General features: G+C 40.7%; 1 protein-coding gene across 3 annotated transcripts in view; it reads right to left on the reverse strand.

Annotated features, from left to right (window-relative positions):
- The window catches only part of ATL2 (atlastin GTPase 2), a 63,186-nt gene that overhangs the window by 25,396 nt on the left and 22,479 nt on the right, over positions 1-15,311 (reverse strand). For all 3 annotated transcript variants that reach the window (XM_020794749.3, XM_020794748.3, XM_072988282.2), the window contains exon 2: positions 2,647-2,906. In XM_020794749.3, the coding sequence (XP_020650408.1) occupies positions 2,647-2,906 (260 nt within the window). The remainder of the gene's footprint in view (positions 1-2,646; positions 2,907-15,311) is intronic.

Here is a 15,311-nt window from a genome sequence, read left to right on the forward strand (position 1 = left end):
AGCCTCTGGGCTCAGAACACTCGGATATTAGGAGTCCCTGTTAAATCTGAGGCTACAAGCTCCACCTCCAATGAGGTGTGTTACAACTGGTTTGTTCAGCATCAGCTGATGTCAGTTCCGTAAGGCTCATGGCTAGAGGAAACGAAGTCTCCTGACTGTAGGAAGCTAAGCATCCTGACTGCTAAGCATCGAGATTGAAAGAAGCCTGTTTACAGAGGCAAGGTATGGGCCGTTTTGTTCTCTCTGTGTTGTCAGCTTACTTCTGTGTAAAAGACACCCCTCAATTTTTAGTGTAATTATTTTAGGAAAAAGTAGTGTCTTATACATGGAAAAATACTGTGTCTGTTTTTTTTAAAAAAAATAGTATTATCAAAAGGTTTCTTGGAAAAAAAACATTTTCAATCTTCCACATTTCTATTCTGCCTATTTATACAAACTGATAAACTATGTTTAAGAAAGACAACTTAAACATCTTTCCATGATCCGGTGAGTATGCAAAAGTGAGCCACAATCCATGTCAACATACCCAGTGCTAATAAGATTATTCTATACGCCCTTTTTGAAATGTTTCCCTAGAGCAAAACAGGATATTGCAGGGAATAAGAGTGTGCAAACCACTCCCTCCTATGCCTTGTCATGTCACCTTTGCCTTATCTGCCTATGTAGTCTATGGCAAGGCAGGGGAAAAACAAGACTCCTGTCAGAATTGTTTAAGTATGGCATTAGACCCATTACAGAGTGCACTAAAATAATAGCCATACTCTGACAACTGTAGAGATTCTTCTAGGAAAATGTGTTCAAGTTACACAAGCCCCAACCCCAAGCCATTTATGGCATTAATAGCCGCCCCAATTGTGAAGAAGTAATCCTGAAAGATGGTCAAAAAGCACAGGCAGACTGAAGGAATATTTAGTCTCTCTGTACTGTTAAAAGGAACTCTAAAAAGAAACATTATTACGTACATTTTCTTAAAATTAAAGAATTTGATATCCCCTGACTAAGAAGCAAGCTTGTCATGAGTTGATTTGTATGGCCCTTCAATACGTAAATCATACCCAAAAAAAGCTCACAACAGAAAAATTTGCATAACAGAATATATTTCACTAGTAGTTAAAGGATAACATTAAACAAACAAATGAGAAACAAAACATAAGTCACATTATTACAAACAATACATCTTGTCACACTGGTAAGATCAAGCATTCTCGAAGATCAAGAAACATGTTCCATTCATATTCATTTCCCCACAAAATCTCAGGGGCAGAAATATCATTTCTGTGGCTTTGGTAGTACCAGCCTGGTGACCTATCTGTCAAGACTTCTACTCCTTCCTGTCTTACTATTCACAAGACAAACTGTAACTAAGAATTTAAACATAACATGTATACAAAGCCACCCATTTTAATTTCTATCTGTGTAAATTATTTAAAATGTGGTTACAAAGCAACTTGTAAAAACTGCAGATATCTCTGAGTGTGGACACAGACAGCACCACCTTTAAAAAAATTCTTAATTCAAATAGGATTGAACATGCCTAGTTGACATATCTGCTGATTCACACTAACATACATCTACTCTGACACAGTTTCTTCAACCTCTGTTGCAACATCCCATACTGATGCAAACTTAGACACAACAGACAAAATGGGGATGTTATACATGTGGAGCAAAGAAAATCAGTAAAAATTAACTTGCACAAGCAGAAGTGCCTCAAATAGTACAAAACCAGTAGCAGCTGAAACAGGTACAGTATTCTGTGCCTCCTTTCCTTCAAAATCAAAAAGTCCACTTATACAAATTTTACAGTGGGTTTATTATGCCTGTTAATTCCAGAGTTTAGTCATAAAGTATAATATTAACTCAAAGCCCACAACAATATCTAGAAATAACACTAGCTTTGGTGGTTGTTGTAGGTTTTTTGGGCTGTCTTGCCTAGTTCTTGAGGTTTCTCTTCCTAACTTTTCGCAGCCTCTGTGGCCGGCATCTTCAGAGTCCTTTGAAGATGCCGGCCACAGAGACTGGCAAAACGTCAGAAAGAAAAACCTCAATAACATGGCCAGACAGTGCGAAATACCTACAACAACCATCGGATTCCAGCCATGAAAGCCTTTCAGAACAATAGTACAGTGGTGCCTCGCTTAGCGATCACTCCGTCGAGCGACGAAATCGCTTAGCGATGGAGTTTAAGCGATCACAAAAGCGATTGCTTAGCAATGTCTCTATGGGGAAAATTCGCAGGGAAGCGATCATCGCAAAGCCCCCATTTTCGGCCAGCTGATCGGTGGTTTCAAAATGGCCACCGGGCAAACAAAATGGCCGCCCGCTGTGTGTCCTCGCTTTAGAGGCACCGAAAATGGCCGCCCCTATGGAGGATCTTCGCTTTAATGTTAGTTTTGAAGCCCACAGGAACGTATTAATGACGTTTCAATGCGTTTCTATGGGCTTTTTAATTCCGTTTAGCGATGAAATCGCTTAGCAACATTTTTCCTGCACAGATTAATGTCGCTAAGCGAGGCACCACTGTACTGTTTATTAGGTTATTATTATTTTGGAGCATACTACTACAAATCCCAAATAGAAAACACTTTTATATTTACACTGTAGTTACTGTGAATTTTCTTCAACCTTGTGTTTTAAGGTACTTACCATGTTGTACATATACCTAAGCATAAAGTCCAAAAGAAAGGATTTGCCTTTACGGAATGCTCCAGCAACAGACACAACTACTATATTGAGATCTCGTATGTGTTTTTGCAGCAAGATGCTCTCCAATGCTGATTCATCCAGATCAAACTTATGATCATCTTCATGAGCAAGAACAATCTGTATTGGGCACGGCTTCTCTGGAATTACCTCTTCATCAGAATCCAAAATGGCGTTTTCTTCTGCATCCACATAATTTTCCCCTAGGAAACAATTTTTCAAACAATAGATTTATTGTTTCCAAATTCTGTTGGGAACATTTGTTCAATATACATGCTTAATATGCTTCAGTGAAATAAAACATAGGATTCTTCTGTCCAATGAGTGACAGACTTAACAAGTCAATCTATATGTCCCCTCTGCTGTTTCAATTAGTAGAATTTAAGAATATATTAAGTAGTTCAATAACTGAAAACTAGACTTTCTTCAAATTTTGTGTATATTTGTGTATATTCCTAACTTGTTATCTGGACAAAAATCACAAATACAAGCAGTCATCTCACTTCATATACACTGTTTCCCCCAAAATAAGACCTAACCTGAAAATAAGACATAGTATGATTTTTCAGGATGCTTGTAATATAAGCCCTACCCCCAAAATAAGCCCCAGTTAAGTGAAACCCAGCTGTCCACCATTCTGCAGCAACCAGAAGAAGATGGCACTACTGTGTTTGAATAAATTTAGACTGTTGTTCTTGGGGGGAAAGCGATGACAAACTTAGACAGCATCTTAAAAAGCAGAGACCTCACCTTGCCGACAAAGGTCCGCATAGTCAAAGCTATAATTTTTCCAGTAGCAATGTATGGAAGTGAGAGCTGGACCATAAAGAAGACTGACTGCCGAAGAATTGATGCTTTGAATTGTGGTGCTGGAGGAGGCTCTTGAGAGTCCCCTGGACTACAAAGAGAACAAACCTATCCATTTTGAAGGAAATCAACCCTGAGTGCTCACTGGAAGGACAGAACCTGAAGCTGAGGCTCCAATACTTTGGCCATCTCATGAGAAGACTCCCTGGAAAAGACCCTGATGTTGGGAAAGTGTGAAGGCAAGAGGAGAAGGGGACGACAGAGGACGAGATGGCTGGACAGTGTCATCAAATCTACCAACATGAATCTAACCAAACTCTGGGAGGCAATGGAAGACAGGAGGGCCTGGTGTGCTCTGGTCCATGGGGTCACGAAGAGTCTGACACGACTTAACGACTAAACAACAACAAGGATTGTTGTACATGAAAAAAGTAAAACATCCCCTGAAAATAAGCCCTAATGCCTTTTTTGGAGCACAAATTAATATAAGACCCTGTCTTATTTTCAAGGAAACACAGTACTTGTTGGTTTCATGTTACGTATTTGAATAGAAGCAAGCTTATACTTCAGCTCTAAGAGGTATTTATCTGAACCACTACTGGATATAAATACGTTGCCACCCAGTGTGTGAAGGGCAGTGTTAATGATAAACATCTCTCCCTACATATTCTGGTTTTACAAAACAGCAGTGTTGCTAAATTTTAATTAAGGAACCACTTTTAGTCTGTAATCCAGGCTTTATATCCCAGATACTAAATTGGCATTTATTCAATTTACTCCAAATTCAGAGAAAGCTTAATTTTAGTTTTCAAAACCTGAACTATAAGGAGAAAGATTTTCCTACAAAGGAAAATGCAGAAAAGATTTTGCTCTGAACACTGGTAAAAAGGATCATAATGAAGTAATCTTCTATGTGACATCATCCCATTCATTTGTGACTGTGCCTAATGTTTACTCAACCCTTCACACCCACAAAGGAAGCTATTCAGATTACATTATAAGAAAGTGTCAGAAGAGTATTTGTGTATAAAACAGCTATCAGAATGGGAAATTAAGCACTCATCTCTTATTGAGGCACTGGTATCTATCTCAAGAAGCTTCTCTAATCTTAATGAAGCTAGGTCTTTTCAAACGTCACAAGCAACAGCTGGCATTTGATTGCTTCTCAGATGAGCTAGAAATTTTATCATGCAACCTACATGTTGTTTATAAAGATAGGATACTTAGGAGTGATTAGTTATCTGCACCACTCAGGACTATTCTTCAATTTGCCATTGAAAATTTTAGGAAACACTGAACATTTCTTAAGAAATACTGCCAACTTATTTGCTCAAATACTGTATGTAGAAAGAGTCTGCTTATACCTGCATTAGAAAAATTATATTCACATACAAGTACAACATCCAAAATGTTTGCAATGGATGAATCCCACTGGGTTTCCCTGCTGACTCCTGAAAATCTACAGTAGTTTATCCCTCCCACCCCCTTTCTATTGCTGAAGGAAGCAATTTTGTTACAGGAAAAATTTAACTGAATACGATTTTTGCTATATTTAACTCAATATACAAATATGTTGTTAGTCTTTAATATTGTGGAAGACAGAATACCCAAAATAACATTTTTATTTTCTACCAAAAAGTCATGTACCCCCCTTTGTTTCAGATGCAAAAAACTGAAATATGTGTGCTTACATAGCACCCAATGCAGCAAAATGTTTGTAGTTCTAGCCCAGAGTATCTGCACACTATTGTTTCTAGTTGGGGGTTAGTTCCACTAATCAGAATTGGACCCAAACTTAAGTCATGACTCATGAGTAACTTGTTACACATGACAGAATCCTACAGTACTGCTGTACATAGCTGCATAAGGCAAATTACACAAGCACTTCTACTCCATCAGTTCTCATTCTCCCCTACAGGTTGAAATCTTGTTGCTTTAATTTATACCACACATCAGCCACAGCAGCTTTTCAGAAATTAAAATATAATTCTACCCCTCAAATGTAGTGATGCTCCCTTGGGATTCCTTTCACTGTGGGTAAGCTACTGGGATATTTTTCTTACATGATCTGTTTGTGATTATTATCCAGTTTTACAGCAGAAAAATATTCCAAATTACCCCCAGTATCCTCTCTAGTCATCTTTCTGGTTTTTAGCAACAGCCAGCATAGGAGACAAATACCCAAATCTGGCACAGAATTTCTTCAACAAAAATTCCTTGAAGAAAAAATAGTCTTTCTTAATGCAACATCTGGGGTATGTATGTGCAAATAAGTCAGTAAAAAGCAACTTTTACACCAGTAACTTAATGCAATTATGTGTCATCAAGTTGATTTCAATTTATGGCAACACTTTCTAGATATCCCAGCTGTAGAATAAAATACTTTTATTCTACCTTTCTCCTTGAGAACAACCCAAGGCAGCTTGTAGAATACTCAGAAGTAATTTATCATTTCCGTCTTCTGGGAGAACTCTGGGATTGTGCAGATTCCAAAAGGTTACATGGGACTGGCTATTCTCCCACAAGTTACCAGTGTAGATGGGGCATAAAACTCCGATCCAAGTTTCCAGTCAGCTCAGACTAGCTATAGTTCATGGTAGTTTTTGAGATCTTTCTCCACCCTCCTTACAGATTAATACTAAAACAATTTTAGCTCCTTTTTACATCGAGGGTGGGCAAAGTGCATCTTGCCAGATGTTTTTAGACTATGATGCTCATCAGCTCTAGACAGTGGTGGGGAATGCTAGTGGTTGCAGTCCATCCAAAAATATCTGGAGAGCTGCACTTTGCCCACAGTTGCCTTAAAGGTTTCAAACTGTTAGCACCCCCCCAAAAAAAACTCAAAACAAAACAAAGCAAAACAGAAGCTTAAAGAGTTAAGTCTAAAAGTTTACTGAACACTTTGTTCAATGCAAGTTGGAATTAAAGTTGTGATTACAACTCAGCTTTTTCAGTCTTTTTTCAGATTGTCTCATAGTGAATACTTCCCAGAAAGCATAACACAAGAGGCTGTGGTGTCATTTCAAATTTCTATGCATCAGATTTTTTTTATTGTTAAAGTGCAAATTCACCAAGTAGCACACTTTAAGGCCAGAAATAATTAAGTGTTTTGAGACTAATGCAGCTACAAAACTATTTAGCAAACCTGTGTGTGTGTTTAGTCGTTTAGTCGTGTCCGACTCTTCGTGACCCCAGGAAGGAAATACATCCAGCTGAACAACAGGTTTCTCATAATCTGACCCACTCTTGAGGCAAGTTAAGACTTACATGATTAAGGCAGCCCACCTTTATGCAGTAATGGTATTTAATCCAAAGTACCTGCCACTACTCTTCATTTTTTAGAGATGCACAGATACAATCAATTTATGTAAGCTGAAGTAGAACTGATAGAAGACCCATGTATTACCACTTTTATTTCACTTCACCAACACAGCTATTATATCCATGAAACAGAATAAAGTGGGAAAAGAACAATCTGCCCATGGAAATATGCCTGGCACCCTCGTTGGATGGGTTTAAATGAGCATTAAAAACGTGGCTATCAGGCTTACCCTGAGCATTAACTTGCTGATATCTCTGCTTCCCTTTTATCATCCTTTTTGCCATCCTTTCATCATCCTTTCTAACATCTTTATAGCCATCTGTTTTAATTTATCCTGCTAGTTATTGTATCTCTTGAATGTTTGTATTATTTTATTCTTATTGTGTTTTAATATTGTGTTGTTTGGCTTGTTGTTGTTAGCCACCCAGAGTGGCCTGGCTGCCAGATGGTGCGAGGTATCAATCAATCAATCAATCAATCAATCAATCAATCAATCAATCAATCAATCAATCAATCAAGATATTTAAGTACAGTGATTTATGTTCTCCTATTCAGAGTTTTCCAGAAAATCTACACCACTAGAATTGTATTGCTAGAATATATAATTCTCAGAACATTGTCCAGGTCTTCAGGTCAACTCAGTCAACTCTAAAGTTAGAACTCAAGAGAACACAGTATAGATGACCTGCAAAAGTATGTGAGACATGCAACTAGTTCCACAAGAGTAATACATACCGTGGCACATGTTTGACATCTGCCCTTGAAGATTTGTCACTGTTTTGTAATGCACCATTTATGAGAAATGCAAGGACCTGTATTTTTAGAAAAAAATCTAAAAGTAATAATGTCTTAATGAGGCTTAATGAAAAAAGCAGATAAGCTTTTGAGTTTAGCAGAGGGATAAAACTGTACCTATAATGAACTCTCGTAGTCTTTGTCTTTTGGTCTAACAAGAGCACTAGGTTACTGCTATTCAGTTATTTTTAAGAAAATAATTGTACATTTAAAGGACACTTTTAAAAACAGATTCCTTTAAATTTCATCAATCCAAGTAATTCAAGACTTTCATTTTAATGAAATCTCTAATGAAGTTTTTCCCACAGTGAATGCCAAACCCTCACTAGAGTTGTGTGGGTATTTAGTTATTTCCTTCCTAAACATTTCTGTATCGCTCTCTTTTGTTCATTGGTGGTGTCTTTTTGGCTACAAATATTGCAGCGCTCAGAAAACTGAACTTTATGACAATATTTATGACAATCTGAAATCCTGAGTTGTCTTAAGATAATAAGATCTATAAACTACAAAAATATGAAAAATATATTACTTCTACATTAAAAGATAAGCTATTGAGCAGAGACAAAATCCAGGCATGAATTCCACAACAGGAAAAATCTCTCAGCTGAATCAAAACCTTGGAGGGGAGCCAACTGGATAGGCTTCTGTTTGAGAATATCTAATAACATTTATTTATTTTTTATCTATCTGTTGCTAAGAGTCTTCTTACATATACACTCTGGAGCACCTACAACTATTTGTAGACTGTTGAACTATATTAAGACTGTTTTATGATTACTTTTACAGCACAAAAAATCTAAATTGTTTCTTTCCATCTTTCTCTCTCTACCACATGCGTGTTTATATATGTTTTCTTTCTTCTTTGTCTTTCTGTTTCTGCCCCCTAATGTATTAAGTTTTGTTTCTTTCCTTGTTCCTTCCTTTTAGCATCAACACCACTGACACAGATAATGGCTTCCATAGTAGCACATCTTATTTGTATACAGTAGTTTATATGGAACATTCTGACAACTCATAGCTATGCATTTTATTTAAAAAGTTGTTCAGATTACAGAAGCTGGTTTTCCACAGGAGAGAGAAGAAATGATCAATACTGCTTAATTTATTTACACATGTAACTTTAGAACAAATGTTAAGACATTCTGCAGATGAATAGCTCATAGTACCACTAACCCAGAAATCCTAGTCCCTTTAGTAGGTTAAAGCAGTGGTCCCCAACTTATTCTGAACCACGAACCAGTTGGGTGGGTGATGCGTGGTCGCGGATGGGGAGTGCACTCGTGCACATGCGTGGATGGACAGGGCACCTGCGCGTGTGGGTGGGCAGGCTGTACATGCCTGCAGGGAACGGGAGATCTGTCTCTGCGGCCTGGTCCTGCCATGGCCACAGACCGGCACTGGGCCACGGACCAAGGGTTGGGGACCCCTTGGTTAAAGTGTATTAAAGAACATAGTACAAATCAGTTGTTCGGAGCCTTTCCAATGAAAGGAAGTAATTATCACAAATAGAAAGGTGTTTCCAGAGAGATCTGCAATCTGGCAATGGCTTTGAAAATGGAAATGGGCAAAAGTGACTTCTGCCATTCTCCTCTCCCTCCACAGTTCCTCACCGCACACCAAATCCCCCAACCCTCTGGAGCAGTTCCAAGGAGGACAGGAAGCTCAGAGAGGACAGGCAAAAGTATGGGAGCAGAAATTCATTCACAGATCTTTGGATCCAACCCAGTACAGTGGGGTCTCGACTTACGAACTTAATCCGTATTGGAAGGTGGTTCTTGTGATGAGATGGTATTTGTAGTTAAAATCTTGTAAGGAACATGGGTTTTGTAATTAAGAAATGTGCAAGAGAGGTTCCATCTTGGTTCTCTGTATAAAGGATCTGTGCTATGCTGACATGCTATGTTTGCTAGTGAGAGCAGGGAGAAGGCTATTCTGAGAGCATGAGAAAGGACTCTGTGTGACAAGATAGATGGGTATTGTTGTGACTCTTTGAAAACCACAGAAACCCAAATAACATCTGTTACCCATGGGAGAGAAAGTCATGTGGTATAACAGGACTGTTTGCCTAGCAACAGATTGTGATTGGATGACATCGTGGGAAGGAGCGATAAGACCTTACCAGTTACTCTTGAAAAAGGAACTTTTTGCCTATGGACATTGTCTTTTCGGGACCTACTCTTCAGTCTCTCGTGACTCACTCGTAGCCTACACACATGAATTGCCCATACCCGCACTAAGGGAATTTTCATGGACTATTTCTGATGGAATTCTCCTTATGGACTATAATCTTGGATTTTTCTCAGGACAATGGGACATGTGCTTATTCCCTTGGATTTTTCTTTGGTACAGTATTTTTCTTCTACAGGATTATTGAGGACTATGGACTTTTTCTGACATAATTGGATTATTTTGTTTTTCCTGATGGATTACTTTATTGGAATTGTTTTTATTCTTTTCTTGTTTTTTTATAAGGTTTTTGGACACTTGCATATTTTTCATGTTTTCTTTACATCCCTGCGACTTTGTAAATAACCAGCACAATGCTTATTAGCTTGCTTTGGCCTAGATTGGTTTTGATACTTAAGAACATGCTTTTTCTTTAATAAAATAATGATTATAAAAATCAATTGGTTTCCTGAACAGTAAACTTGTCTTAGGGTCATCTGAGAGTGCTGCCTCGGCCTAGCATACTTAAGGAGTCCTACCTGTGGTGCCTGAGAAGTCTAAGGACTACAAAGCCCACATGGTGTTCTATTAATAACATTCAAAGGTACAAGGGTGTTCTTATTAGGGCAGACTTGTAAGAAGGAGAGTTGGTTCACGGCTAGCTGAGCTCTAGAACTCTCTCAGCACCTTTTAGCGTGTTCAATCTCCTGATTACTCTCTGTCCAGGCATACACGCATGCTCTCGGGCGCCGTGTTTGCTTACAGTTCTTAGGTCGAAATGTTAGTAGGATGAATCTGCATTTCCCATAGGAATGCATTGAAAACCATTTAATCTGTATCTGCTCTTTTCCGTCCATAGAAACTAATGGGAAGCTGCTATTCCGCCTTCAACCACTAGAGGGGGATATTTTGTTTCTTTTTTTCCCCTTAGGAAACAAGGAGGAAGGCAGGGAACAGTTTGCAAAGCACTTTAGAAATCAGCTGATAGGCGGGGAGAGGAGGGTGCAGGAGCGGGGGGGGGGGGAGAAGCACAAAATGGCTGCCAGGCTCCCTTCTGGTGTGGGCTTTTAGCTGTTTCCTGCTCTTTTTCCTGCTGTTTGGGGGCTACCAAGGCCTGGTAAGTGACTTTCTTTTATTTATTTTTAAGTTTCTGACCCTTTTTTCCCCTCCAGAAGCCTCTAAGGGGAGAGAGGGGGCACTTTATTTCCTGATTGTAACTCGAGGGAAGTTCGTATGTCGAGCCCTTATTTCCCCCATAGGGCGGGTTTGTAAGTTGTTCGCAAGTAGGGTCGTTTGTAAGTCGAGACCCCACTGTAAATGTATGTTAGAGCTAGAAAACAATTGTCTGCTTCAGTTCTTTAATTCTAAAAGGAGATTTGCAGAAGGGCTAGATACTCAGCTTCAACTGTAAGTTACAATTTAACTACAATTTTGGTAAGATTATATATTTTAACCTTCATTACTCTGGTGTGAGTTGTATAACAAATATCTTCTAAGACACAAGAAAATACATCAGCTGATAAAGTTTGAGATTCTGTACTAACCTAGCCTTAGGTTAATACAATCGGAGGAAGCCCTTTCAGAGCTCCGAAGGCAAAAAGGCAGGGAGAAAGGGCGGGAAATTCGAATTTCCCACCCTTTCTTCCTGCCTTTTTGCCTTCAGAGGTTTCAAAAGGCCCAACATCCAATGTCAGGGGGAAAGCCCTTTGAAACCTCCAAAGGCACCAATCGTGGAGGCGGGGACCCCCAGCAAGATATCCGATGGCAGTGGGGAAGCTCCCAGGGCTTCCCCACCACCATTGGAGACTTCCTGGGGGTCCCCTGCCACCGTGATTGAAGGCAGCACTCACCCAGCGCAGGGAGGCTAGAGCTGGCCAGACGCTCAGATGCTCGCCCCTGGCCGTGCAGAATCAGCGGAGCACCAGCTGGCTTCAGACAAGTAAGTTCTTTTAAAAAAAAACCGTTCTGTGTGGATTTTGGAGGCTGGGTTTGGGCTGGGGGGGTTATGTTTCTGTGGTGTGTGTGTGTGTGTGTGTGTGTGTGTGTGTGTGTGTGTGTGTGTGTGTGTGTGTGTGTGTGTGTGTGTGTGTGTGTGTGTGTGTGTGTGTGTGTGTGTGTGTGTGTGTGTGTGTGTGTGTTTTGCAGTCCCAGTGTGGGACTTGCTCTTTTTATTTTTATTTTGTTTTTGTTTTTTTAAATGCTGGAACGGATTAATTCTGTTCCCATGCATTTCACTAGGAAATGGTACTTCGACTTACGAACTTTTTGACATACGAACGTCCTTCCCGAACAGATTAACTTCATAAGTCAAGGGTTGACTGTAATGATTTTGTTTGTTTTCATCTGTGAAATAATTCCAGTTTGCAGAACAACACTTTTGCAATAAACACTAAAATGCAGACAAGCCCAAGATAAGCAATACTGACTCATCAGAAAATGGAATCATGTAAAGATTTCTCGGCTTCCCATTGTCTTGAAGTATGAACACAAATTCAAATAGGTTAAAAATTGAATTTGTACTAGGCCAAACATGTTCTGGGGCAGCTAATTATATAACTAGATGAGCAATATGCATTTGTTATGTGGATAAAAATATTTTTCAAAAGTAGCTTTCTTTACTTCAAGTGGCTTAACAGCCTACCTGTAGAGCTTCACACAACACAGTGGACCCTTGTGCATGGAAAGTAGGATTATGATCTAGCACAGCGGTCCCCAATCTTTTTTGAACTGCGGACTGGTTGGGGGGGTGCGGGCTCCATGTGCGGGTGGGCGTGTCGCGCTTTGTGGAGGGGTGTGTCATGCTCATGTGCATGCACAAGAGCGCAACATGTCCACCGTGCATGTGTTTTGAGTGCTGGAGATCTGTGTCCGCGGACCAGTTCAAGGAAGCCCACAGACTGGCACCAGGCCACAGCCCGGGGGTTGGGGACCCCTGCTCTAGCATAGGGACAATGTGACAGCTTTGAACACTTTTTCTAACAGTGATGGTGAAACATTCATTTTTAAAAGCCCAGTGCAATGAACAAAAAAAAAAAAGGCCAAGACTTCTGTATTTCTATAGGTCTTCCTATAGAATTCTTCCCAGAAGCCTTATTTTCATACATTATAGCAGAGATCCCTAACCTCCAGTCTGTGGCCTGAGCCGTACCGGGCTGCAGAGACAGACCTCCCACCTTCCCCACACAGTCCCTTTGCAAATGTGCATGAGTGCCATGCCACCATTTGTGCATGTGCACAAGCAAGCGCCCGTGCAAGAGAGCGTTCCTTCGCACGTGTGCATGAGCGTGAGGCAGTGCCCCGCCTTCCCTAGCCAGTCTGCAGGAGACCCCTGCATTATAATGTGGTTTCCACTGATTTTCTTACCAGCACTGCAAATGATTTAGCACATATGAAATGTCAGGAAATCTCCTTTAATCACTCCTATTGTATGGACTGAGAACACTAATGAGATCTTTGTAAAAGCAAAAAAAAAAAAAAAAAAAAAAGTTTTAGTGGCATCCTATCCAGTACATAAGCAGCATATTTTGCTTTGCTTTATTACATGTTTGCAGAATTCTGCAGAAAAGCAATTGCAGATTCTTTCCATACACATAGTTTGGTATTCTTGTATAAAATAGTAGAATGTGGTATTTCTAGTAGCTTTAAAACAAATGGTGAATTCTAATATCAAGAAAACAGACTTCTATTTGCACAAGAGAACTTATCTCCTCCACTCTGTAGGTAACTGTGTAGGTAACTGACACCAAAGAGTTCCCCAATCATCTACAGCAGAGTTGAAAGATAGGGGGAATTTGAGCCATTAGTGCAGAGGTCCCCAAACCCCCATCTGAAACTTGGCAGGGGTCCACGGCCTATCCAGGACCAGGCCGCAGAAACCGATCCCCCCCACCGCAAATGCCCCTGGCAAGCACGTCACATCCATGTGCATGAGCATCTTCCGCCCCTGCGAGTGCAACATGTTACATGCATGCGAGTGCATGTGCATGAATGTGTTCTACCTCTGTGTGCATGTGCACACCCGCAAGCACAATGTGTGACTGTGAGCTCAGGGGCTCCTGCAGGCACGCCCGCCACACACATACACCAACTGGTCCACGGTTGGGGATCACTGCATTAGTGAACATCTCAATAATTTGTCTGAAGGACACATAACTCAGTATTATCATTCTTGTAAAGAAGCACAACTCTACTAGTTAGCCAAATAATTTCTTGTTTCTATACTCCCTGTGCTAGTTTCCAACTAAAACCATCATAAGTAAAGGCTACTATGACTTTGGCACATATGTCCATTTCTAATTCACACCGAAAGGTTCAACACATTCAATAAGACATGACATGTCAGGATGTTCATTTACTCCCTACAGCATTTTAAGTAATTTGAAACCTTCAGCAGAATCTTAAGTGCAAGACATGAGTTTCATAATGGCACACAATGTAACATAGCTGCAGCTATCCAGGGCTGGAACACAGCTGATACTGAAGGATGGTGTTGTTCATATACTAAAATTAGTGTGGATTTGATTTAAATCACAATTTAAAATTTAAAAACCATATTTGTGGCAATTTAAATTAAAAAGTCTCTTTTTTCATTTCAATCGTAATTTTAATCAATTTGAATCTTATCCATTCTGAATAAGATACAGTACATGCTTTTAGATTAGAATACTTTCTGGACAGCTGCTACTTATTTTTCCAGAGAATTATCCTGTCAACCCTAAAGGTATAGCAGCAGTTGCAGAAATTTTAATGATCTGTTATCAGATTTTGTTTATTGTATGAAAGTGCAACAGAAATGGCTTAAAATAAACTAATGACTTTTTTTCCTTCTCAAACTTTTACTGAGAATGATAATTACTTGTCTCCTTTTTGCTACTACAGTGGTGCCTCGCATAGCGATTGCTTTGTATAGCGATGAAATCGCTTTGCGATGAAGATTTTGCGATCGCTTTGCAATGTTCCCTATGGGGGAATTTCACTTTGTGATGATCGATTCCCTGGGGAACAGATCATGTCAAAGCAATGCTTTTTCAACAGCTGATCGGCGGAAAGAGGGGCGAAGGGCCTGGCCCCCGTTCCCGGCACGAAGCCAGAGAGCCGTCGCAACGGGAGGCGCTGCAAAGGAGGGGGCCCCCGCCCCGACCGGGATTAGGGCGGCAGCAGCTGGACGGGGGGCGCGCCAGAGACCCCCTCCTCGCCCCATCTGCGCCCCGTCAAGGAGACCGGGCATCGTGCAGGGCTGGCTGGCGGTGGAATTTTGCTTTGCCATGAGGTTCCCTGCTTGGGGAACCGATCATGGCAAAGCAATGCTTTTTCAACAGCTGATTGGCGGAAGGAGTGGCGAAGGGCCTGGCCCCGATCCCCATGCGCAGCCAGAGAGCTGTCGCGGAGGGAGGCATTGCAAAGGAGGAGGCACACGCTCGGACCGGGATCAGGGCGCCAGCAGCTGGACGAGGGGGCGGCGTGCCAGAGACCCCCTCCTTGCCCCGTCTGCGCCCCGGGAGAGCCCCGCCAAGGAGAC

Source organism: Pogona vitticeps, chromosome 1 (assembly GCF_051106095.1).
Source record: "Pogona vitticeps strain Pit_001003342236 chromosome 1, PviZW2.1, whole genome shotgun sequence".
In the NCBI taxonomy this organism is placed as follows: Eukaryota; Metazoa; Chordata; class Lepidosauria; order Squamata; family Agamidae; genus Pogona; species Pogona vitticeps.